Genomic DNA, 27,908 nt, shown 5'->3' with positions numbered 1-27,908 from the left:
CCGGAGAGGATGTCAGAAATCTGTTTCTAAGATGACTGTCATACTGGATTTGAGGTCAACGGGAAAAATATTAATATGAAGATCTGAGCTGAATCCAATGAATAGAAATCTAGAGGTTTACATGTGTTTTTCAGGAAAGCGATGCATGCACAATTGGCCGCTGTGAATGTTCTGTCAAAGTTTTTATTAAGTCGAAAAAGGCATACTTTTTCCGATAACAACCTCACCAGTTTTCAACTAACTTGCATAAATAGCACCAGAGGATTGTTGAGAGTTTGCAACTTAATCCTATATCAACCATATCTCACCAACACAGGGAGCGAGATTCTTTTATTCTGCTAGCCTTCTTAGGTGTGTTTTTGTCTCCACAATGCTTCAGTCGTTGACGTGACGATATGGTATATATACAAAAGGAGCCCGTCCCTACATCAGTGTAAGTCAAGTATATGCCAGTCCAGGAGAAACATTTATCTAGTACTTCTCAAGAAATAGCGATATTAAACTGTCAAAATCGAACCAAGATGGCTGTTGTTAGGAACTCTTTTTTTTGTACATGACACGTCCGTAAAAATATTTTGTCATTTTTTATCTCTCCAGAACTACAAAATGGATTCACGGGATGCATCATTAAGATATCAAACTAGTCATGGTTGTGCTTGACTTACTCTGAATACGATGCAATATTTAAGATAGTTTCGTGTGGCCATTTTGAAAATTATATTCTGGAATCGCTTCTTTAGAACTCCATGGATCATCTTGAAACTCCACACAATTGTAATGGTCCTCTTTAACGTGCATGCAGAATTTCGTGGTACATACATTATTCATGATGGGTTCTTTATCTCGTGAACTAATGAAGAAATCTAGTAGAAATTCTTGTTAAAACATGCCTAGATGTAGAGTCTGAGCCATTTTCCAGGATGGGTGCCAGACGCCAGCTTGGATTTCCACAAATGGTTTTGTGATAGCTGTTCTGTCACATGTGACCATCCTGAAATGTTGCAACATATCAAAAATTGGTGCAGGTCCTGGATGTCACACTTTAAGCACGATATAAATTTCAAGATGGTTGCCAGGTGCCATTTTGCATTTTGACTTTCAACATAATCACTATAGGTTCTTAGTTAAGCATTTTCACATTTTGGTACGATCCCGCATTCAAGATGGCTACCAGTTTTAATATTGTATAACAATGGGAATTGGTTACTTCTGTTTCTCAAAATACTAACGAAATAATCATAATGCTGAAAGCCATTAAAAAGTTGTGAAAATTTCATTTAAATCCATTAAAGTTGTCAGAATCATTAAAACAACAACGATTATTTTGGATGTTTCAGTGTTTAGATATTTCTAATTTTATCATTTTATTTAGTTTCTGATAGTATGGTTATATCAAGATAAGGGCATTGAAATTGTCCTATTTTAGCCATCCAAGTTGGTCACTCTGTTGTCAAATATTCAAATAAGGCACTGTTATAGCATTATCTAATTGACAAATAATTACTTGCGAATTGAAGTAAAAACTTCCAAAATCAAAAAAAAATTTATAATGAAAGTTTATTTCATAAATCATGTTATAACCTGGAGTATTTGTTGTTATTTGTAAGTAAATAAGATTTCTTGTTGCTTGTAGCAAACAATCAGTTTCATTCAAACAAGCACAACAATTTGTTCCCTTTCTGTCCAGAACAAACACTGTAAAGATATATAGTGTTAACTATATGTTTTATCATTTTATGATGTGTATTAAAAAATACATGTTCACACATCCTTGAATTTAGAACATGCTTTATCATTAGATCTTAATCAATGATCAGGAAATAAAATTATACATTAATTATTATGTGAATATTTAGATTTTTTTCAGAGAAAATAACAACGAAAACATCAATTTATGAAATATAAACATGAATATGATAAATGAAATTACACTGGACCTTTAAGTCATATAACTTTACATTGGTCCTTTAGAAATGTGTTTTTTTTCCTCAGATCATGGAATATTGTATCTTCTCTCCATCAATGAAACAAAAATCTGGTCAAATCACTCCCACACACTTACAAAAGTAAAATGTAATGACTTGTACCAATGGCAGTGTAAAGTTAGAGTGTCTGAATTTACACCATTCTGTTAAGTGTTGACTTGAAAAAGTACACTGATTTGTTTTAGTGTAGCTTAGTTCGCTAAGAATTTAGTATATGTTGAAAAATTGAAAACCTGTGATAACTCAGACATATATACCAGCGTAATAAGGACACTTACTTAAAAAAGAAGGCAAAAAAAATATATTCCTAACACAAAATTTTGTTTCTGAATTCAAAAAAATTTACAAAATGTTTACTCTAAAGTGTTTATTAATTTGTTAATTCTATCCAAAAAATATCCACACGTTTTGTGGAACAAAATATCTTTCAGGGAAAAATATTTACCGTTTTAACGACTAAGAAAAATAGAAACATGATCCAACATGAACAAGAAATCAGATAAAATGACAAGGCTACTTGATAATATCTACAGGAGTACAAATAATGCAATATAGATCCATCTCGCGTCATTCAATTGTGCATGCACAGCCAATCAACCCCATTCTCTCTTCATTCACAAATTAAAATGCATGAGCAATTTCACAAACCAAGAAATCTCGAACCCTTTTTACTTTAAAACCATATTTTTTGGTGGGTCATATTTTTGGGGGATATTTTTTTTTAAATTCCATATTTGCCTACATTTGATTTGATTAAAATGTAGTCCTAACAAAATTGATGCTTTACATAAAATCTGTCACAGTTGAACAGAGTTACACAGGAAGTTACACATCTAAAGAACAAAAATTAAACCCACACAAAAATGAATGATTTTAAAGTATTGAGAACGACAAGAATCACTTGTTCTATATAACAAGCTGATGAACATTCACCTACACTATAACACATATGAGAGCCTATTCTGAATGTGTGACCCAATTATTCTGTCAAAAATAAACCTTTGCATTGAAAATATTGATGTATTGATTTAGCTTCACAGATTGACTATTAAACAGTTTTATTTTGTCAACAAGAGATTTAATTCAGACATGACTTCAGCTTTAGAGCCTACTAAACTGTTATCAAATACTTTTTTTCATTGGTAAACTCTTTAGAAAAGAAGTATTTTTTCAAAAGATGTAAACTGTGGTTTTCTTTAATAAACATATACATTAACATTTGTCATTAAAATCTACAAAGCACTCAGAACAACATACAGAAATTCTAGAACTACCATAACCATTCAGAATGAAGTATGTTCCCTCCCTTCACCAATGATAATGTGAAAGGTTAATTTTCTTTTTAAAAAATCTAAATGGAATAGAAATTCAATCAATGTTCCCATCAGATATACTATGTACATGTACGAGTTTTAATATAACCCGATCATTCACCTGCATTCTCATCTGCTCAAAACTGATGATATGATAACATTGAAGCTCACCAAAATTTGAATTATGAATGATTTTGTTTCTAGTTAGAAAGATAAGCCTCAATATCTTTGATGTATCTTCATTAAGACAGATTAAAAATATTTTTACAAACAAGATGAAGGATTTGGTAACTAGTATTTCATTTCCTACTCGATTCAAAACGTCTCATGACACAAAAAATAGTATGTTCGAATATAGGATATTGCTGTTCAAAAAAATATTATTATTTGGAATTGATTCATTCTAAAAAACAATTTCATTGACAAACTGAAATAACAATTAAGCTTATTCTGTATATACATCAACAAGGTCTCCTTGAGGTCAGATGCAGGGTGTAAAATAAATGACTTTATCTTAACCAGATGAAATGAAATGTTTATAAGTTGCTGCCAGTATTCACGTCAATCCAAACCGTTCTGCTCGTTTCCTTTTCTTTGCCTGAAATTAGAATAAATAAGTATACAGGTTATTGGGTTAACATATATTAAGTGACATGGATTTGGTGATTTACATCGCTGTTAGAGAGGGTGATTGTACCCTTATATAAAGAAAGTGTAGCCTTCTACTGCACTGAACAAGTTAATGGTATCAGTGAACAATTAGTATTACTTAGTGTTACTCAAATATAAAATTGTTTGTGTGTACAACACACAGTCATACAAAACTATGTAATGATGCATCAGTTTGCTCAGTTTTATCATATACCATTCTTATCCTACCATAAGCCACCCAGGGTTTCCAAACTCAGACCCAAAGAGGTCCCTGACTTTAGCTAACACCTAAAAGGGCCCCCAACTTTAGCTTAGACCTAAAGGGATCATGGACTTCTGCTCTGAGCTAAAAGGATCCTGGATTTTAGCTCAGACCTAAAAGAGGTATCTGACTTAACCTCAGACCTAAAAGGGCCCCCAACTTTAGCTTAGACCTAAAGGGATCATGGCCTTTGCCTCAGACTAAAAGGGATTCTGGATTTTAGCTCAGACCTAAAAGAGGTATCTGACTTAACCTCAGACCTAAAAGGGCCCCCAACTTTAGCTTAGACCTAAAGTGATCATGGACTTCAGCTCAGACCTAAAAGAACCCTTAACTTTAGCTTAGACTTAAAGGGGTCCTGGCCTTTGCCTCAGACTAAAAGGGATTCTGGACTTTAGCTTAGACCTAAAGGGGTCCTGGAGTTAAGCTCAGACCAAAAGGGATTCTGGACTTTAGCTCAGACCTAAAGGGATCCTGGAGTTACGCTCAGACCTAAAGGGGTCCTGGAGTTACGCTCAGACTTAAAGGGGTCCTGGACTTCAGCTGAGACCTAAAGGGGTCCTGGAGTTTAGCTCAGACCTAAAGGGATCCTGGACTTAAGCTCAGACCTAAAGGGGTCCTTGATTTAGCTCAGACCTAAAGGGGTCCTTGACTAAGCTCAGACCTAAAGGGATCCTGGAGTTTAGCTCAGACCTGATGGGATCCTCAACTAGCTCAGATCTAAAGGGGTCCTGGACTTCAGCTCAGACTTAAAGGGGTCCTTGATTTAGCTGAGACATATGATACTTACATCAGCTTCTAAACTGTCTGTTGCACTTGTAGAAACACCAAATCTTTCCTTCCTCTTCAGTAACTTCTCTTGGTTCTCTGTCTGTAATCACATAAATCACTGATCCTAAGTAAGTGTTTTAAGTGTTGACATAATTTGTAGGCTTTACCCAGTGTGAACTTCTAACAGTTGGCGACATCTTTGTTCAAAGTCACGATTATTCTCTGTATATCAGTATTAATATATTTTTCACATTGGGGTATTATCTCAGATATAATAAGACATGGAAGTTTCTTTATAAACTATTTCTTACTTATTAATATCTTCCAACAAGGTCTTTTTTAACTCTAACATTTATAACCGGAGGTCTAAGAGGAATCCTGGTGCCCATCATTACCATTCTTTTACATGATGTTTAAAAGTTGTATCTTTCTCCTTCATAGTATTATTTTATGGTCAAAATCCATGATGGCTGCTTTTCAGTCATATTATTTTACAGATAAGTCCCAAATTGGGACCATGCACAACAACAGGTCAAGAGGGACCTGTATATGAAATTTGACAATGATACATCCTGTCTTTTGCAAGAAGATGTGAAAACAAAAACTGCTTAAAGTAGACGAACAGGCCATGAACAAAGGGCAATTTTAACAACCTACCAGCTGATAATCAGAAGAATACACTTCATCTCCGCATGCTAGCAATTGAAATGCTGATTAACCCTCTAGAAATTGTGTTTCTAATTAAAACTTAGTAAATCACCAAATTATTTGTCCTACTGAGTAAATCTCACGAGCCTGTACAACTACCATTAATCTTCATTGTATACTGTAATCATTCTAATTTTTATGGGCTTTTATTTTTTGTGGATGGAATGAAGTCATGAAAAAATAGACACAGTAAAAACAAAAGAAAGAGAAACTGTTTTCATTTCCATGAAGTACCGCAAATTAGAACAAGGAATTGATTTATAACTGAGGGAGGAGTTCATACGACAAGATTAGAATGTTGAAAAATGTAAAGGGCAATAACTCCTTTAAAAGTTGCTGAATCAAAACACTGTTAAAGTCCAATTTCATGTCCTAGTTATGAAGGCTACAACTTCTGAAAGCAATATGCCTAAAGCTGAAAGAAATAAACCTTGGATAGGATTGTGAATAACCAAAGGGTAATAACTTTTCCATAGAAAATCAAATCAAACTGCTGTTCAGGAGACAAAGCTTCATATAATGGTGATTAATGCTGCCAAGTTTGAAAGAGATACGTTCCAAACTGTCAGAAGAGATCTCCAGATAAGTAAAAGATTATGACGGACAATACGATACTGTTACTATTTTCATACAACAATAGGGTCATGGCCCTGAACGGTAATCTGACAATAGACAAATGGATGGACACACCTCACAATTTGCTGCTGGTGGTCTAACACATCAGATGAATTCAGATTTTGAACATTCCTAGAAAGTATCAAAAACTCCTAAATGGTAGATTCTGTTCATGAAAAACGGTTGCATGATCATTTCCTTACCAAAGTTAACTCCAAATACTTTTCTCATTGGTGTGAATGAAACTTGAGAAGTAGTTCAGACTATTTCTATTTGTTAAAGAGAAGTTATCAGAATCACATTATGCATGTTGGATATCATTGCTTCTTCCTATAATATTTCAGGCCAAATTAAGGTGATATCTACACACTGGAGTTAAGAAGAGGAAGCGTTTTGAAGTAAAATATTGCCTAACTTCCTTTTTTGGGGCCACACCCCTTACTACCTAAGGGCCAGATAAACTTTCTGAATCTAATAGATGATTCTTTAACCAAATTGATGTTTCACACTAAACAAATTTATGCCATCATAAAAAGCAACTTTTCCAGTAAGTAAAGATTTCCCTGTATCATGTATTATCAGTGAGGAAGTTATGACTTAAACAGGTCTTTCCCCTTACATTAGACAGACTTGTTGATGTGACGGCTCCAAATCTCTCTGCTCGCTTCTTTAATTTCTGGGTCTCGTCAACCTAAGATACATAAATACTAATTTAGTTTCACACATTTCTCAGTATTAACAAATAAGTCACATTTAGGTTCTACAAAAAAAAAAAAACAAAAAAAAACATATGTTCCTATTAAATCAATGTCTACAATTTTATGCACCCAGTATATATAAAGTGAGAAGATATATTTTCAATGTTTAAGTTTCTGAATCATGACCGTTAAAACATAATTCAATGATATAAATCATAACCTTTGAAAGCACTGTGGAAGTGATTGTTCCAAATCGTTCTGCCCTTTTTTTCAGTTTGTCCACGTCTGCTGACTGAGTAAACAAAAACCTTTTACATATTACCTTTTATCAAATATGACATTTTAGACAGTCACACCACAAAATGATCTGATATCCTATAAACAAGATAGATTGGATGTAGTGTTACAACCTATATGTCTCAAATTAATCTATCTCTCAAATTACTACTGTAGAAGTTGAGAGTACAGGTCGCCTTACTAGCATCGGCTAGTGGGAAGCTTCCTTAAGTTGAGCGGTTGAGGGTCGCTAGTTCGAACACAAAGGAAGTAAAAATAAAGTTAATTCAGGAATCACAATAGTTTTTTAAACTTTATTTTTTCACACAGAAATACTGGGATGAATTAGAACTCAGAATTCTTCCAGCTGCCCTTCATAAATTTTCTTATAACAGAATAATTGTACCATGATTACCTTGTTACAAATTCATGCTTTATGAACACTTTCCTTGGCATGATGTTAATTATAAATCCCAGATTGCTGATGTATTAACATAGAATATCCCTACAAATCTGAACGCCTGTAAGACTAGTGAGTAAAGTTATCATTTGTATCTAGGAGTGACAGACTTACCGGTCCTGGGGCAAGCTTACTTCCTCCTTTCACACTGGCTTGTCCTGTGCCAAACCTGGGTGGGAAAGGTAGAAAAGACAAAAATACATTTTCTATTTACAGATATACTTAAAAGAAGGCCATAATTTCATGATTTTTCTTCTTCTGATGGTCAGACACATAACAATACTGGCAAGTAAAAATATAAACCTCTTGCATAACATCCATGTCCTGGAGAACAAAATGACTTATAATTGAAATGTTACATGGCAACAGAAATGACAACAGTTTTTAATCAATTAAAATACTGAATTAATAAACAGAAATAAAACAATAACGTCCTACCACTGTTGTTGATTTCAATGTAATATATTGTTGTTTTGTTGTAAAATTCATAAGCTGACCCCCATCAGCAGAAATTTGAAATAACCAGTAGACATTGACTATATTTGAGAGTACTGCTAATTCCACCTGATATTAATATCATGACCATTGAAAGGATCATTATTCCTGAGCTTATAATGACTTTTTATTTACCTTAAATGAATTTCTGATGAATGGATAACTAGGAAATAAGTTTCATTGATAAATTTGATGTCAGGGATTCAGCTTGTTAAAAAAGTAAAAGTTTATTATCCCCTCCCCGAGTATGTTATACAAATTCATACAAGAGATGAAATTAAAAACATAGTTATACATGCATATTGTAAATCAATAACACCAAATTTTATTTACAGCATGGTGACCTAGTTTTTCATTTCAGAAGATCGGTCAGAAACAGGAGAATGAACAGAAAAGTATGTTTATTACCACGCACATGATGTTTCGTCCAATCAGGAAATAAATTGATGAACAATGACATCAAATTCAAACATGTTTCTACCACCACATACAGATTTGTCTCCCATTTACATATATACAATATCCCTGTTATCCCTTTTGGGGTAATTCCTATGTCACTCACTCGGGTATGACAGATAGTATGTACTATGACACCACTCTCAAAAGGGGTTGCATCATCATTTTATATTGCATATTGCTGTAACCATGACACCAATTGATATTGTCATCAATTTCTATGCACATTTATTGAATATTGGTGAGTACTCACAACTTACAACCTGTTCATTGGAATATCTCTACCCTCGTGTTAGAATTCGGCTAGTCAGCACTCAGTCTCCCTTGTGCTGACCAGTCAATTTCCTACATGAGGGTGGAGATATCCTTGTCAATGGAAAAGCCCAACATGAGATTCTATCAATTTCTATACAGTCAAAACACCACCATACTTTTGACAACTAGTAATTTGTAACTATATCTGTTCTAATGATGAAGTTGCATTGACAAATTACAGTGAGTCTTTATGGTAATGACAATTCTTTCAAGAAGTAAATTTTTTCCATATATTTTGATAAAAAAAAATATGACACTGTTGACTTAAGTAAACTGAAGCAGGTGTTATCACATAATACATGTCTCCTTTCTCCAAACTCTGATAGATACCTCTCAGCTCTCATCTGTTTCTGCACGTCAGGATTAATAGCACCAAATTTCTGTACTCTCATCTTCAATTTCTGAAACCAGTCACAAAATGTACAGCAACATCAAACCACAATGGTTAATATTGTTGCAGAAAAATATCTTACATAAAATCATTTTTTGAAGTAAAATTTAAATGTGAAATTTCCGTCTAAATTTTCTAATCTAAGCTTAAATGATTAACAATATAATCATATTCTACTTCCACTTCACCTCAACCATGTTTTGATGTTTCTGTTTCAACTTTTCTTAAAATCATTTTGAATCCTATTACATTGTATTTCTAATTTAAACCCTTCTTATTATCGTTATTGTTTTTTGTATAAAAAACCCAGCAAAACATCTAATGCTTGTCTGAAAACTTCTTAATGAATTTATACTAATTCATTTATTCATTTCCAACAGCAAGATTCTTCAGATGACAGCCATTTTGACTGTACCACTGACAGGAAGGTTCCTCAGATGACACAGCCATTTTGACAGTGTACCACTGACAGGAAGATTCTTCAGATGACACAGCCATTTTGACAGTGTACCACTAACAGGAAGATTCCTCAGATGACAGCCATATTGACAGTGTACCACTGACAGGAAGATTCCTCAGATGACACAGCCATTTTGACAGTGTACCACTGACAGGAAGGTTCCTCAGATGACAGCCATTTTGACAGTGTACCACTGACAGGAAGATTCCTCAGATGACACAGCCATTTTGACAGCGTATCACTGACAGGAAGGTTCCTCAGATGACATAGCCATTTTGACAGTGTATCACTGACAGGAAGGTTCCTCAGATAAAACAACCATTTGACAGTGTACCACCGACAGGAAGATTCTTCAAATGACACAGCCATTTTGACAGTGTACCACTGACAGGAAGGTTCCTCAGATGACACAGCCATTTTGACAGTGTTTCACAGACAGGAAGGTTCCTCAGATGACATAGCCATTTTGACAGCGTATCACTGACAGGAAGGTTCCTCAGATGACAGCCATTTTGACAGTGTACCACTGACAGGAAGATTCCTCAGATGACACAGCCATTTTGACAGTGAACCACTGACAGGAAGATTCCTCAGATGACACAGCCATTTTGACAGCGTATCACTGACAGGAAGATTCCTCAGATGACACAGCCATTTTGACTGTACCACTGACAGGAAGGTTCCTCAGATGACACAGCCATTTTGACAGTGTACCACTGACAGGACGATTCCTCAGATGACACAGCCATTTTGACAGTGTATCACTACCATCTTGAAGACTACAATAAGATATGAGGGCATCTAATGGATGAGATAACCTGCCATGCTACAAACATTAATTTCTTATTTCATTACAGATTCAACTGACATAAAAGACAGAGAATTTTCCTACAGCCTAGATTGCCAACTTAAACTGACCAAAATTTGAAAAGGTTTGTTTGTTTGTTTTTTGATTGGGTTTATCATCCAATGAACAGTATTTTTGAGGCAGGGTCTACCTCACTAAACAACATACAGGAATCCAGTTGCTTGCCATCAACAAAAAAAATGGTTAAAACATCTTGCCCGAGGACACCACCAAATCAGCACAGACCAGTCTCTTTCACAGCTTCCTGAGAAACACATGATGCCAGTGGTAGCAAACATCGAACCACGTACCATGTATCTTCACCTCAGACTTTGTAGGCCAGGGCTCTACCACCTCAGCCATCACAGCCATCTATATGGGTAGAACTTCTCTGATAAAAAGGATAGCAAAGATACTGACATACAGTTTGGCTGTCAGCATCATTTAGAAAGGGAGATAACTTTTACTCACATCATTTTCACTGACACCTGTTGTAGACACTACTTTGGTTTCTGTGACAGGAGCAGTGATCTGCGTCTTTACTTTGCTGACAGTGACACTGCAAGTACATGAAAGAAAGCGTTCTATGGTCAAAAAATGATCAATATACCATTTTGAAAAACACATGAAAATTATGAAGATCAATACATGGGCTATTATACTGAAAGGTACTAACTGGAATTACATGGTAGAACAAAAAAAAATTAATTATATGGGTTTTTTTTTCTTAAACCTAAATCACAAATTAAATGGGTCAGTTGATGATGTTTTCATATTCCATATCATTTATAATTATCTGCACAAGGAACATGTACAGTTTTCAAATTTTATGATCAAAATCTCTGAAAAAATTAAGACCTTTCTTAATGAAGTTGTTCTCTTTCAACCAGAAAGTCATCTTCATCAAAGAAATCTTTGAAAGCTTAAAGTGAAATATCTAAGTAAACGGTGCTAGATCAGATAAAAGTTAACATTATCAGATCTGTCAACCGATGGCCTGGTCATTCAACTATCCTAAAAGCTCCTTTATGATTTCATCATTTCTCTGCGATGTCGTCCACTAATATGTCCTTTTCTGTCTTAAAAAGTCCAGTATTATATTTATAGAATTTTGGCTTCATGTTACCATCAGTGAGAGTTACCTTTCCTTGGGGGGTGTCTCTACTTCTGTTGTCAGAGCTATCTCATCAGCATCATCTTCTCCTAACACCTGGTCAAGCTGAATACACAACAAAATAGGTATTATAGTCTGTTTCATAATATAACTACCACCTTAACTCAAAATCTGAATGTATGCTGAATACACAATGAAATATGTCTTATGGTCTATTTCATAATAGAACTACCACCTTAACTCAAAATCTGAATTTATAACAAAGAATGTCTTATATTGCACTTAAAAGTCTGTTTCATAATGCAACTACAATGTTCTTACACTGAATATCATCACAAATCTTGTTTAACAATTAAAGTCTTTTTCATAATACAACTACCACCTTCTTCATTTGGATACATAACAAAGTACATTCATGTATGAATTACATTCATGTAACCCACTGAAATCAGAAATAAATCAGACACGAAATCATGCAATTTTTTATACAGCAAATCAATACCTACAAATGTAGATAATAAACACAGATTTCGTGGTTCATTTTTGTCGATTTATAATACATGCAGGGCTCTCACACCCCATTTTGGGACTGGGGCCCTTTGAATTGGGAAAAATAATGGTGTTTTCCTTAGAATTGGTAAAACTTGGGGTCTAAATTGGGAAAAATGATACTATTTTGCATTGGGATATTCGGCCCCAAATCTGGCAGATCGAGAGCCCTGACATTATATCTACCTTAATAGCAGTTTATCCTAAATTTAGGTGTACACTATATACAGCTGTATGACTTCTGAGAAGTCAAGGTTTGGAAAAAGATTTCTTAGTGTTTGAATTCAATGAATGCCTCTCATGTATTTGAAGCCCTACAGCTTTCAATTATTGAAACAAAAGCAAGAGAAACTTAATTAATTTGTAAGTTAATTAGGCTGCTAAATTCATTAAGGTACTGTACCACATTTGCTGCCAAATTAGCGACCGCATGAATGAGGCTCCCCAAAGGGTTTTAACAGATACTATGCACATGGAATTTACAGCAGTGGTTCAGATTTTGCAGAAGTAAATCACTGCAAACTCTATTTATAGCTTAAGTCGCAACAGTAGACAAAATCTAGTTGACTCTTTTGATCCATTACAATTGATGATCATTAAGGTATGTTCTAACCCTCAGGATGACTCAACGTTGAACCAGATGTCATAAGTGGTTTGTATTTTGTCTCTGTAGTAGCCTATTTTTCTTAACAGTAATAACACAAATACCCGTAGGTAGATTTCTTATAGTGATAATCAAAGAGCACCTTTCAAAGTTGTTTTAGGTTAACATACCGCATCCTCGACAGAATCATCACCAACATCAGCAATCTCTTCATCTACTGGCTCCTCTGCATCTCCTGTTACATACAAATGTGCTTCTCAGTCAACATTATAACAAACATCAATAAATGTAATTCCAATTTCAGGAACTATCGTCATTTCTTTCTACAAGGAATCACCAGAACACTTACATCAATGTGACAATGCCTAATGATGGGAAGAGTCGTGGTGATAGAAAACCTTTGACCAACCAATAGATAAGTATGTATGTAACCAGGATAACTAAAGATAGGAAGTGTCATGGGGAATAAAAATTTGAAATCAACCAACAGCAAAGTGTATATGTCACCATGACAACACAATTAACAATGAGAAGAGCTATGGTGATGGTAATCCTTTAATCAACCAATCAGATTTCTTTTTACGTGTCTTACAGAGAAAGGAGACCACTGACATATGTGTATGATAAATATATCAAAGAATCGTGTTTACTTGATAAATATTTGCTGTCATACAGAGACCTCAAAAGTGTCAGAGGATGTTCACTCCTTGTAATGAAATATAATGTATCAAGTGTTATACTGATTACATTAAAGATAAATAGTAAGTTTATTACAGAATTTTGATATTATGGCTTTTATATATTTCAATGGCTGATGAAACATATTTGCAACCAAAGGTGTAGATGTAGGCAAAAAATATGATGTACAATGTACTGCTGGGAAATTTGGCTTCAGAAGACTGCAGTGCTGTTTCACATTCATGAACATATTTAGTAGGCTCTATATACCACAATAGGTATAACAGAGATCATTATCTAGATTAATGCTTAGACTCGAACCTGAGACCTCTGGCTCACTCCATTAATGCTAAAATGATTTAGCTGAAAAGAAGACCTCTCTAACCGAGAGGTATATTGCAGCTGATATATAATTACCTGGGCTACATACTGATCTTTAAGGATTGTTACAGTGTTGCATTTAGAGCAATAATGCTGAATATTATTCCGTAGTCCCAACATGGACTCATATGTACATATATGTGGTAGAGGTTACCATTTATATCAATCAATCCATGGACCTCTGATTTATTATAGTCTTATGCTAAACTGACTGAGGGAAAGAGAGTTTCCCTATCTGACTGGTATACTGTAGCTAATTTGTGCACCAGTGTCACTTCAATATATAGAAGATGAAAAATGACAAGTACATTTACAACATATCACTCATTTCATCTCCTACAGTGAATAAAGAATACATTCTAACTTTATACCTGATCCTTGATTTATCTCAGCCTTTAACCTCTGAACTAAGTCCTTCTTAGTTCCAGTGGTTGGTAGGTTGCGAGACTTGCATTCCTTTTTCAAGTCTGGGACCTGAAACAGAAAAACATAATAGTTTTAACTTTATTTATCATCAAATTCAAAGTTGCATCAAACAATCAGTAGGTCACAATTCATAGAGATATTGATGACTTTTTAAGAATAATTATGACATTAAGTCTGAAAATTGACGCCAGATGAGAACTTGAGTAGATATTTGCTCTGTTTCACATGATAAACTGTGATCAAGAAAATGGCACATTCTTAATCATTGATTTGACTTGATTGAATTATTTTTTTTAAAAATTTTACTGGTAGTCACATTAAAATCATTTATCTATAGACCAGTGAATCATTCTATTTTTAGAATTTGCTTATCTGTATTTTTCACACCTTAAAATTACACCAGTTACAGGTGGTATGAAAACACAATTATGAAATGTTTGCTCTGCAAAAGAGGGGCTCTTATCTACTGTGTTACAGGTTCTGAACATCTATCCACAATCTTATTTTTGTCTAGGTCATGATTAATAGTTCGAATTCCTCCCTCAAAAAATAAAATCCTAGGGGCCTGTGCAATGTCCAGATTTCAGATAACTTTTTCTATAATTTTCAAGAATACAATGCCTACATCATACACCAGATGAAAGAGGAAACTACATGTTAATCTACATGTTAAACATTGACACCCATGCAACTACTCGTTTTTTCAGGCATCTTGTGTTCCAGGGACATTTTTTCAAAATGGCTACCATTGTAATGGTAAGATCTCACAAAGGTTGTCCCAATGAAACATTTTTGAAATGTAAACCCTGATGACATTGGCTGCCATTTCCGAAATACGCTTGAAACTGTAGATGACAGAATAATGGGTTTCTCAATTAAAAGCTTACCACTATCAATGCCATCATTGTCTGATTTATAAAGATTATATATGTTTGTAACTTATTTTAAAAAATAGTCTGAATGCTGATCATGCATGGATAACTTATAAAATTTCACGGTTTGATACAGGGAGGAGTTTTGCCTACAGACCATGATCGCTACGACGACAAAACAATGAAATCGCAAACAAGAAGACAGAACCTTTCAGACTAGATCCAGGTATGGCAATTAAGAAGCCATTTCTGTTAAAGGCTGTGGATGTGGTATACAGCCTACCGAATGAGGTAAAAAAAAGGCTGAATTATTCCATCTTCGGGAGGCTACTTCACACCTGAGACTGCCCAATATGTAACTTCATAATTCATTAACTCATTAACATTTAACTAATTTGCAATTCAATATGTTACCTAGCCATCTGTGACTCCAGAGACACAAATTATCATCACTTTCACAACATATACCATTCTTTTTTTAAATATTTCACATCAATGTCAGTCCTTACTCTAACTATATTTCTATGTAATATATGTGCAATTCTGGGCCACTCTATAATGTTCCAGTGATTTAGTGATGAAGTGATGAACAGAAGTGATGTTGCATATCTTCAATTTTCAGATGAGAAAGCGTGTGGAATCTGTGGATAATTGTTCTCACATTCAGAAATGTATAGTACTGTCTACTAGTGTTTATTTTGAAAAGATCAGTTGCCGTATTCGACCCAATAAGTGCCCATGTCCCTATAAGCGCCCCCTCCCCCTTCAGATACCTAAAAGTCTAGATTTACTTACCTTTTAGTCATGATCAAGAATTGTTTTAAGTCGGTTTATAAGGAGATGTACTCCAGGAAAAATGTATAACTAAGATGGTTTTATTGCATGTAAAAAAACTAGTGATTTAATAAATACATGAACCGTACAGTAGATTTTTTAGTACTGCATGTGTTTCTTTTACATCTAAGACGGTCTCTAAAAAGCGCCCCCCCCTCTTAATTGCAATTTTTTAAGCACCCTGGGCGCTTATTGGATCGAATACTGTATGTGCTTTTGGAGAAATATGAATTATGTACAAAGCAAGGCCAATTTCTTCCCTGTATTCTTAAAAATAGACACAGGCACTTTCTCATTCCTCTATATTGTCTTTGGTGCATTCATTTTGGACTCCTTCAGAATTACATCCCTGTAGTAATGTTATGTCAATGAGGTGCAACCAAACTAATACATAAATACATAAATGTATTGAAATGTGTTCATATTTTGAAATTTATTTTATAAATGATCAGTGAAACAAGTATTTTTTCTGAAAGATATATATAAATATGATCTCAAACTTGCTCACCTTAAATGACACACTTTCATTTCCAGTGACATCACAGAGATGCCTGATTTAGTCTATGATAGTGGCCTAGATTTTGACATAAAATAATTCTTCAGAACAGGAATGACATTGCAAAGGTATGTGTGTATGTGTGCACATTTCACTAAAGGGTAAGAAAAAGTTTTTTTAGATTTTTTTTATCTTTTTCTGCAATGAGCCACTCTTCAAATGAGACAATTCTAACATCAATGTTTTTCAATATAAGATGTGCATGTTTAGACTTTCGAAACAAGAAAAAATGAAAGGAGGCGTGGCCTATCATTTGTAATTGATTTGTTATTCCCATGGCAAAATACTGGCATCCGAGGAAGGATTGATGGACTATTTTATGATATCTGGGTGGATGTTTGACACATAAACAACGTGCATTAAGAAAAAGTACCCAAATAAGCCAATTAATTAAATACTCCTAATATTTTATGATAAATTGATTTAATTGTGTTACAGTTACCAAAATCACATTACAACTGATGTAGGTCAATTGTTCACGTAAAGCAACTCGACACAATGGCCGTACCGAAATACATAACGGACCGGAACCGATGTCAAGACGATACACGTCCGCCATACCGAACAAATCGTTAAATAAATCTTAGAATATGAACGCATTTCAATACTTTACTTGTTTTGTTGCAATTCATCGACAGCTTATAGGTAAAATAAAACCATGTACTATACCACAGATATTGAGATCGAGAGAGATCTCACAATAAGGGGTCCGAAACTAATGCACCTAGGATCCATGGTACAGCTGTAACCATGTTGAATGCAAATTTGTAGTCGAACGTATTGACGTACAGAGAGTTACAGGATGAGATAGTAATTATATTTAAATTGCATAAACAATTAGATTACCTTCATCTTTGCTAATTCAGCGAGTAAACTTTCTGAAGCGTTCGCCATGCTGAATGCTGCAGTTCTCTGCCGCTTATGCCGATCACTGTCACGCTCACGCTCTAGCAGTAATTCGACTTAAAATCAAAACATTCTGATGATTTCTAGTTATGCTTCCTTTTGGCACAGAAGAGCTCCACAAACACATGTGCATGTACAATGTTTTTGGTGGTGAGATGAAAATTTAGGAAGATAAAAACCTCTTGTATAGAAACAATGGCTACTGCTGGACATATAGAAAGAGACGGTATAGTCCGAGATGAAAAGACAGGTATGAAAGCCACAATCAGCTGCAGATACGACATTTTAGCTGATATTTTCCAACAAACATGTAAACACAAATGTATGTTTGGAATAGGTTGCAAATAATTACATTAGCATTGGATTACATGTGCAGTTAGTCCTGTTGTGTGTTATCTTTAATCTCATTAAACAGTGTACGCCCATGGATCTATATATATAGCATATATAAATGTTTACATATGTTGAAGTTATATAAACTACATTCGGTCCGAACTGAAATTAAATATATGTTGCCAAGATTTAAATACCACATTTGTGTATATTATCATTCTGTTGTTCGTCATTCATAGTGTACGTGTATACATAGTGCTTTGGTTCATATTCTACTCTTGATTATATCAAATCAGTCATCAGTCAAGTTAAAAGGTTGATTATCACATTTTACATGCTGTTTGCTTCTTAATGTATATTTGTATGTCGTTACTTGTTATCAGTTAGTGAACACAGATATGCTATTGTAATACAGGATTGTCATTATGATAAATATTATTCCTTAACACTGATGTGTCCATATTGAGATACTTTTAATCTTCTGTGATGTGTTGGGAGTTCAAATGCCTCCTCTCTGGTGTCTTGATATTCAAAACTTGTCTCTATATTTACTAACTGATAGAAAGTATCTTCTCAGTTGAGAGTACATACATCAAGCTCCAACACACCCACTAGATCACAGCTCAAGGAATTCACTACCATACGACTACTTTAAGAAAGGGTAATCAGAACATATAATGAATAGATATTTTGTATTGATCCAAACTCCTTACATGATTGATATGAAAGTTTTATTTTTCCAGGTGAGTATTATATACCAGCATCTCAGAGGCCTGACGGTACTTGGAGGAAACCTAGAAAGGTCAAGGATGGTTATGTACCCCAGGAAGAAATGCCTACGTGAGTAAACAAAATATAGCTGTGTTAATATTTTATGAAACTTTTATTCTTTTGAAAGAAATACTATCAGTTAACATAATATTTATTAAGTTTATATGCTGATAAATTTATGCATTTGGTACAATATGTTTCCTTTCTGAATACATATTGTACCAATTAGTACCTATTTATGAATTTTTATGCTTCACAAAGTTATGCAGTGGATTTTTTTTTCATGTAAGCATCAAAACTAAATTATGCTGTTTCTTATCAGGTAGAAAAAAATTATATGTAATACCAGCCCCAGTAAAAGCACTGAAGCTTCTTCCTCATGACTCAGATAGGTAGAGTTTCTCTTTAGCTTATTCAGTCTTAGTTCAAGGTCTCATTTAGGTAACGGCAAAAGTAATGACCACTATATTATTGAATAAGAGAGCGGTTTCTTTTTCATTTCAATGTTGCCATGTGTATCCTAATTACAGATATGAAAACCGTGGTGTTCAGTGGATGAAAAGTAAATCATCTCTTCCTCCTGGATTGAACCCAGATGAGGTTACCCCTAAGGAAACTGCCACACCCCAAGCCGCCGACCCCTATGCTGGAATGTCTAAGGCTGCTAAGAAAAACGCTAAACGGAAAGAAAAGAAGAAACAGCAGGGTCATGGTGAAAATGTTGACTCTGTGACCAGGTCATTAGCTGATACCGTACTTTCAAATGACCAATCACAATCATCGAAACAAAGTTCAAACCAATTAGAGACGCCGTTACAAGATAAAGCTGACATTGAGAAGAAAATAAGAAACCTGAAGAAGAAATTAAGACAGATTGAGGATCTTGAGAGTAAAATTAAATCAGGTGAAATTAAAGAACCAGCAAAGGAACAGTTAGAAAAAATATCGAAGAAAGCAACTGTGTTGAGTGATATTGAGGACCTAGAACTAGACTTAGTTGATGTGTGAAGATAGGGTTGTGTAATTCATTTTGAATTATATGTATAGGCAGTCATAAGACAATTCAAGAAAACCTCAGTTACAAAGGACTAACCTTTTACATTAGGTCCACTGTATAATACAATCTCATTTTGCTCCTTGGTAATTATTTATTACTAGCTTGTTTTTGAAGGACAATTTGAAACACATATTTTTCATTGTAAATCGAAATTCATGAATTATCATTACTGAAAAATATCCATGCCAGTTTTCCTGTGAAGAATACCATACCATTAAATTGTATTTCATTCCAAGGTATAGAACCTGATTTTGTACAATGCAGATCCTGATTTTGTACAATGCATTAAATATCTCAATGAAATTAAATATTGCTGGTCAAGATTTTAATAAAAATATAATGTGGTATACATTGTTTTTATATTCTGTAAAGTTAAAGTGTTCATTTGTCAATCACACTTATATAAATATGGATTTATAAAGCTTTGTCATGGTGTTGGTAGTTATACTCAAATATTGTCCTGTTTCAATGCTTTTAATGGCTTCTGATGGTCATCATCACAGCTTCTTTCACACTCAATTTTACTTCTGCTTTCACAAACCTCTCACTTCTTTTCTTGCTATAGAATGGCTTCATGCATGCTAGATTGATGAGAAATGAAAGGAAAATATGAACTTTATGTAAGTTTTCATGTCAAAAATAATAGCAAAACGAAAAAAAAAAAAAAAGATTTTCCGAAATAAATCATGGATACAAAAACTTGTTATTACTGTATCCTCTTATATATCAAATATTGATGGTGATTTGCTTACAGAAACATAATGAACATTGGGAAAACAAGTTAATTCAAACTTGAATTAAAAGAGACAAATGTATAACAGCCTCCATTCTATATATCCTGTATAAGCACATCAAGAACATTGCTTACATTTGTAATGAATGGATCCGTCTAGAGTAATCTGCATATATACCCACAAAATCCTAGCTCTATTAGCCTTCAGCATGGGGCCTATCACTCTTTAACTTGCCCTCTGTCAACCTGAGGGAGCTTTGTCTATAGATTAGAATCTTATAAACTTCATAAGTCTATCTGATGGATGTTGCTTGTTATATCCTATATATCATTTTGGTTCATACACAAGTGTAGTTCATTTCATACACAAGTGTAGTTCATGTACATACAGATAAAGAGGCCAATGGTAAGCCATGTTCCACTGATTCTTGTTTCAAGTTTCAACTCTGAATTTGATAGTATAAAATCATAGCAAATGTGAAATAGATTTGAAAAAGGAGGTCCATAGGTCCTGTATCACTCACCTGACAAAATTGATTCCCTTTCACCAAAGAATGCTTCAGACCAAATTTGGTCATATTCCAACCATTCTTACAGGAGGAGTAGGATTTCAAATAATTTAGCCAATTTCATCAATTTCACCTTCAGGCTAAATGAGCTAAAAATTGTATGCTCGCCATCTTACTTTTTATCTTGCCTATTCACATCAAATTGAATGAAGGGAAATAACTCTTGTAGACCAAGAATATTCCCTTTTGGTAGAGATATAATATTCTATTCTGCAACACCTCTTATTTATAATTTAACTTACACTTTCATCACTTAGGAAAAAGTAATTGTGACCAAATAGAACAGGTGTGTAATACAGGGTCCTTGGCTGTTTTATATATGAATTATAATGAAAAAAGATTACAACAGAAGTCGGGAGAATGATTTATTTTTTAACATATCGACGTAACAATATTGCGCTGAATCGCAAAATAGATTATGTATATACAATATTAAGCATTGATTTGTTTTTTGAGGGATTAAAAAGAAATTGGAGTCCTGTATTAGTGATTTTCTTGTCGAACTCGCTCAAATTTTGAGAACTCATTATATCTCTTTGTAACTGGTCATCATGGGTCTCTTAAAAAAATTGAAAATGATACTCTGCATTCTGAGTAAATTCCTACAAAATGACACAGGGTTATAGCTCATTTTTCACGGAGTAAGAACGCAGTAAGTATATTTTATCACTGACATAGGTTTTTACGTACTCAGATTTTATTATTCGATGTTATAGTATTACAGCGCTGCTATGATACGTATGGTTTATATATGTGCATGATGGTGATACACTTGTGTGATCTCTCGTGGTTCTTGAATTGTAAGATCAGAGAAGTACCTGGTACATGTATTATACGTCTTTGTAAAGTATACAGCTGAAAAACCAACTACGCAGAATTGACTCATTTACATTACGTACTTATTATAAAGATACATGTTGGCCAAAATCCTGATTTAAAAAACAAATTCAACGGAATAAAGACTTTCATATTCGGGCTGAAATTTGTACATTTTAAACACGCATTCTCACAAAATACCAAGATTTAATTGATTTTTTTTTGTACAAAAGTTAGTATGATCAACTTGAAAATTACCTTACTTTCTACCGTTGGTTTATTTTGAAAAGCCTGATTGTATTAATAATTTTAACAAAAATAATAGAAGACAGTTAAATACAATCAGCAGCATCCTTGGCGCATTAGTTTTGAACCCCTTAAGAATCATTTCTCGCTAGCTAGCTACTCTATGTCAACGAAGTGCTACAAAACAAATACATAAATAAATTTAAATGTGTTCATATTATATGATAAAAAAAATCATCGGTGAAGCACCAGTATTTTTCTAAAAAAAAAAAAAAAAACAATCCACAAATCCGACCTCAAGTTTGCTCACCTGAAATGATCGACATGTGTATCGGACGTGTGAAAGAAATTCCATTTCTGACGCATCGCTAAATCACAGAGAAAGATAACTTACGGTGATCCAGAAGTACATATACAAATGCATTACATAAAATAATCATTTAAACGGGAATGATATTCTGATGAAAAAAAAAATTAACAAAAAAACATAATGGTGTGAAAATGGTTGATGTGTGCATCTTTTCTAAAGGGTTAGATTCATTTTTTATTTTTATTTATTAAATAAACCGTATTTCTTGGCAAACTTCCTTTTTTATAATACAAACTATTTAAATGATGGTTAAATTTTCATCGGTCGGTCTACAATTCGCTGGTCAATTAAAAATCAGAAATTAGTCATCAAAAGTGATAACCTAAAAATCACCACTTTTTAAAAATAAGACGTCCTTGTTTGGATCGAATGTCTTTCATTACAACATGTACTAGCAACCAAAATTCTCCTGATGCGAGGCCAAGTAGATCAATAGTTCAAGTGATACGGTTTGACAAATTGACCGTTCCGAAATATATAACGGTCTGGAGCCGATGTCTCGACGCTACTTTTACTGAATTGTATCTTTGTACTAAAATGATGTTTATATGGAGAACAGGAATGATATAAATGGTTTTCGGTGTAACACAGAGAATTATATACATACATATGTGGCCAACCATGAAATAGAGATGGATTAAACACCAATCCAGCGATTTGTAAACCAAGGGAGTTAACCATAATTTATTCAAGGGTTACTCAGGAATGTGCAATGTCAGACTCTGCTGTATTTATTATTGGCCGGACTCGTCTGTTTTTATGTTAACACAATGAACGAATAAACCTCCTTCAAACATTTCATGTTCAAGCTGAAAGCCCCCTTGTTGTTAAGATGTCCCTGAATTTGGTCCGATAGTGTTCGTACGTTTGTCCATGCACCTACCTCACCAAGTAAGGGGAAGCAACTGCATGACGTTAGAATTATAATAATGCAAAATTTATTATATTTTAGATAAATTGCTGTATATACATACTATTTCATATTACCATATTCTACAATATATAGTAACATTTCACTTTTGTGCAGATAAATTTCTTACAAAAAAGGTTATAAAGAGACACTTGACTCTGTATTTTGATTATTCTAATCAATTTCTACCAGCGCTTGAATTTATTGACAATAGTTTATAATCCAAAGAGTTTCCTTTCCTGGTATCGCTTCTCGGCCTTTTGGCTAAGATCAAAGTGTAGTATCTGTTCTTATCAGCTTAATATCTGATACGTGCCCCACCGGGGCACTTCGATATTAAACTGATTTTTGGACTTAGGTGAGATGTCAGGGGCTTGCTCCGCTCTTGCCACGGGTTGGCCCGGTATTGCAGTACCTCCGGGAACGGCCCACTCTCCCTTAGGAGAGTAAAAATCAAACTAAAACATTAGAATATACTGAACCGATCTTGTTGTTTTATTTACATTTCCCCCAAATTCATTTGAAACACGATGCTTTTGTGCAAAATAACGTTCTATCTTTTTCACACCAATATAAAGAAGATATTGAAATATTAGATATATACATGCACAAACTGAGAACGATCGCTCAAATAAAAGATACTGTCTCATCGCCCGTTCAGTCTTAAAAAGGAATTCTCTTGCTCACAAAACTTTTTCAAGATCCATTCATTTCCCTTCTATCCTATTCTTCTAAAATAAAAATAAAATAATCACACACACACACACACACACACACGCACGCACGCACACACACAAGCGATATTGTTTCACAATAACTTAAATCAAAATATATTTGAATCAATTCAATTCAATTCCACACACACACACAGAAAACATCTAGTAACACACATACATAACACTCACGCACACAACAAAAACGCCCTCACTCACGGCCAAAATAGTGCTTAATATAGATATACAATATCACCAGAGATGCTTCGCATTGTAAGGTATATAATGATAACGAGTTGGTATATTTTCTCTTTCTTAAAGGATATTAAACATACGGTACCTGACGATGGATTATTTTCTCGCAGGATGACGCCTTGTGTCAGATGATTATGATGAATTATAATGACAATATCAACTTCATATTAAAACCAATCACCCCATGTGCGGATAGTTTTCAATGATTTTGAATAATTTAACATCTTATATCTATTATAATTTTCAATGTGATGTATGTGTGGAAATATCTTAAATGTAATTAATCATCTCATTTTATACAAGTACAGTATTTCATATTAATGTCCTGTTTAGTTTTGAACCCAAGTTTTATTCTCTAAAAGTTTGACCGTTCTCTTTCAAATTCGGTATCGTTTATCACGACGTTTCCCTCCTGACTTTTTGAGACGAGTTTTGCAAGAGTTGTTTCCCTTCGGTAAAGTTTTTAGCATTTAACAGTTGACGAAAAGTTTGAGGAGAGAACGAAGGACATCAGTGTTTTGTTTTATTGTGTTAAGTCCTGGCAACCATCCAAGGTCATATTAAGGTGAGACACATCTTGTATCGAGGACGTAAAACCTAACAAAAATGTTTATTAGTAATTACAGAAATGATATAGTGTTTAGTCAGTTATTTTGGCGTTTCTTTTTTTTTTAAGAGATTTACAATAAGTACAAAGAAAATTAATACTTGCGAATATTTTATCAATGCGGGTAAAGTTTCGGCAACGGTTAGATATACTTGTCTACTTATTAAATTGTTGTATGACATAAGGTGATATGGGGATAAACAATAAAAAGAAAACAACAACAACAACAACAACAACAACAACAACAACAACAACAACAACAACAACAACAACAGAAAATCTCACCAGACAATGTGTTTGTTGGTCCTATTGAATCACTGTGGATCTTTCTTTCATTCCTTAAATCTGTGCATGCTATGGGTAAACATTCCTGAGGTGCTACCTCGTGTCGGCTCCAGCTCAAACAAAACGGGAGAACCCTCGAATATAACTCGATGTATCCCAAGGAAGGTGGTTAACGTGAGGTAGTGCTTACTGCATTCTGGAAACCAAAATTTTCTTCGTCGTTGCAACATAATACTTTTGTTTATCTCAAAATATTTCTTTTCTTTTATATTTGTCCCCGAAGATAGATTCTGTCTCTGACAAGCACTTATGTTATGATTTTATACCAAAAGATGACCGCACTTATACTACACGTCGATAGACAGAACATCGTCGGCTTGGAATCAAGTTTATCCAACGATTTCATCCTCGGTGTACACGGTGTTTTCTCACAAGATATACTTCAGTCGGCTTGTAGCTCATGACGATATCCTGCTATGGGTGGTCACAGTTCCAGGTGGATATCGAAACACGAGTTCAATAAGTATATGAAAAAGGTATGTCGGTGTACAGAGTGGAAAAGTCGAATTGTCAGAGAAGAAACGATTTTTGCTGAAAGCATCTCCAAAAACGATTAATTCATCAGTACCATGTAAATATTACACAGTGCCACTAATCCATCGAGGGATATCGTTTCGTTTAAATCAAAGACATTTTCAATGAAGTGCTTCAAATTGTAGCAATAGTCTTAATTGCTCTTTGTCCTGTCAATCTAAATGTATGCTTTATTTTCAGATTTTGTGTATGTATATTTTTTCTAGGGTAAGTTTTTGACCGAGATAACTTTTTCCTTATTTTCACCACGAAAACATCGGTGTTTGTGTTGGTAAAAATCACGTGAGTACAATTTCAACAAAGGTTCAATACGAAGCTCAGTTAGCAGCATGTTGATTTCATATGTCGAGTTATTCTGCTTATGAAATATGTCTTGTAAATATACCACATCAAATAGGAGAGACTTTAGTTGTAAAGTTCGAAAAAAATGGATGTTTAGGAGACCTAACATTTTTCGCTTGGTGATGAAACAGAAATGTCTATACAATGAAGATAAGTATATATATATATATAATTCTATTTTTTGTCCCTCTGCCATTCTACAAAAATGTTCCAACACGGTGTAAAGTAGAGAACATATTATACATTAAACATTCTAACCGTTACTTTGTAGATTTATGATGTCACCTTTTTTAAATATTAACAATTGACGAGAACTGAAAAAAAATCATTTAGCTTGGTTGGAAAAATATCACTCTCAAACTGAACGAGGGTATAGTTTATTTGCAACAGAACTTAAAGAAAGGGAGGGCATTTCTTGTTTCTAGACGAAAATAGTTTATAATTCATTCCGTTGGTTAGAAACTGCACGAATAAAAACAAATAAAAAATGTCTACCTCAATCGATTTAATACAGGTATTGGTTATCAGGGACAAGAGGTTTTCTATTAATTACGGTAGCGTATTACATTCACATAGGAATGCTTTTCTCTGAATGTAAAAATATTTAACTAGCGACCGCTTGAATCATGTGATAGCCGCCAGACTTGTTAACGCATTCAGGAAAAATCATATCCCTTTGTAAGCCTAATGCGCTTGCCTAATTAATCATATTTGTTAATATACAACTTATGTTGTGTACAGTCAGCACTCCAGTGGTAATCTAGTTTCACATCTTGGACACAAATCTTAATGTTAGAAAAAACAAAACTTGTAATATTAAATGTTTTATCGACAATGCGTTATTTTCATATCTATAGAATTTGACAGAATTTATCAATCTACCATCGTACCTTAAAATTGTTTTATATAAATTGTTTGTGTTGAGGTTACTAATTCCGGTAAACTGTCACTTGAGATAACCTTATTTACACGGGTAAGATATCTTAAAGTAAAGCACACACTTTGTTTTCATATTATCGATTTATTTGTTAGTTATCTTTATTAAGGTACATTTTCGCTCTTTTGATCTCGAGTTCCAACAACTGATTTCGCTGACGGGATGTATCGGACGATTTTTTGTTTGTTTGTAACGATTGTCGTCTCTGATGTTGTATGACCGAAAAGATTTGGATAAATTCATAAGGAGATACTTAAATTACATGCAGTGTACAGGAATGTGTATACATGGCTCTGTTTCATTTCGTACTGTAAGGGGAGCAAAACAAAAAAAGTTCATAACGATGACTAGATATTATATTTTTTCATTCTTGTTAACAAAGGATAATTTATATTAAGTAAAAAGAAACAAATTAAAAAATTCAATACTTAAGTCTAAGGTTAAAAGTTGACTTTTGCGAATTCATTTTACCATGTGACAGTTATCAGAAAGCATCCCTCCCGGTTCGCCTTTTTTCAACTAATGAATTAGGATAAATGTATTTTGATTAAGTTTGAATCAATATATATGAATAAATGATGGGACCAGTAAGTTAATCAATACGTACAAGCCCTGAATGTATATCAAGAAAACGGAAATTGATGATATTTCACATTATCGGACAAATTCAAGCATTATTATTATCAAAGAAATAAAACTTTATGCTACAAGAATATCAAACACTTTCATTTCATTGATTTCTGCTGT

General features: G+C 34.0%; 2 protein-coding genes and 1 non-coding gene across 3 annotated transcripts; 2 read left to right on the top strand and 1 right to left on the bottom strand.

The window, feature by feature from the left end:
- Positions 1–1,539: 1,539 nt before the first annotated feature.
- LOC132560852 (SAP domain-containing ribonucleoprotein-like) lies at positions 1,540–17,612 on the bottom strand. Its single transcript, XM_060225555.1, has 11 exons — positions 17,564–17,612; positions 14,401–14,503; positions 13,141–13,205; positions 11,846–11,922; positions 11,175–11,262; positions 9,336–9,406; positions 7,854–7,908; positions 7,224–7,295; positions 6,925–6,996; positions 5,002–5,082; positions 1,540–3,896 (listed from the first exon to the last, which is right to left on the bottom strand). Exons 1-11 carry the CDS (start codon positions 17,609–17,611, stop codon positions 3,855–3,857), a joined length of 774 nt encoding a protein of 257 aa, XP_060081538.1. The 5' UTR covers position 17,612; the 3' UTR covers positions 1,540–3,854.
- A 164-nt stretch (positions 17,613–17,776) lies between these two features.
- On the top strand, positions 17,777–19,949 carry LOC132560853 (partner of Y14 and mago-like). The gene is made up of 3 exons (XM_060225557.1): positions 17,777–17,873; positions 18,700–18,796; positions 19,258–19,949. The coding sequence occupies exons 1-3, from the start codon at positions 17,819–17,821 to the stop codon at positions 19,733–19,735; spliced, it is 630 nt and encodes a 209-aa protein (XP_060081540.1). The 5' UTR covers positions 17,777–17,818; the 3' UTR covers positions 19,736–19,949.
- A 3,723-nt stretch (positions 19,950–23,672) lies between these two features.
- Positions 23,673–23,865, top strand: LOC132560877 (U2 spliceosomal RNA). The gene has a single exon (XR_009554675.1). It is a non-coding gene; the product is annotated as a U2 spliceosomal RNA (small nuclear RNA).
- The last annotated feature ends 4,043 nt before the right edge of the window (positions 23,866–27,908 follow it).

Source organism: Ylistrum balloti, unplaced genomic scaffold, assembly GCF_031769215.1.
Source record: "Ylistrum balloti isolate Yb309-2 unplaced genomic scaffold, AGI_CSIRO_Ybal_v1 Utg371124, whole genome shotgun sequence".
In the NCBI taxonomy this organism is placed as follows: Eukaryota; Metazoa; Mollusca; class Bivalvia; order Pectinida; family Pectinidae; genus Ylistrum; species Ylistrum balloti.
The sequence above is the reverse complement of the archived record's forward strand: the minus strand, read 5'-3'. Positions and strand labels throughout refer to the sequence as shown.

Bases quoted from the DNA above. Each gene is read 5' to 3' on its own strand.
- LOC132560852 (XM_060225555.1), bottom strand. From the start codon at position 17,611: ATGGCGAACGCTTCAGAAAGTTTACTCGCTGAATTAGCAAAGATGAAG. The intron at 13,206-14,400 runs GTATAAAGTTAG...TGTATGTAACAG, and splicing joins TGAGATAAATCAAGGATCAG to GAGATGCAGAGGAGCCAGTA. The intron at 11,263-11,845 runs GTAACTCTCACT...ATGTACTTGCAG, and splicing joins GAGACACCCCCCAAGGAAAG to TGTCACTGTCAGCAAAGTAA.
- LOC132560853 (XM_060225557.1), top strand. From the start codon at position 17,819: ATGGCTACTGCTGGACATATAGAAAGAGACGGTATAGTCCGAGATGAA. The intron at 17,874-18,699 runs GTATGAAAGCCA...TTATTTTTCCAG, and splicing joins AGTCCGAGATGAAAAGACAG to GTGAGTATTATATACCAGCA. The intron at 18,797-19,257 runs GTGAGTAAACAA...TCCTAATTACAG, and splicing joins CCCCAGGAAGAAATGCCTAC to ATATGAAAACCGTGGTGTTC.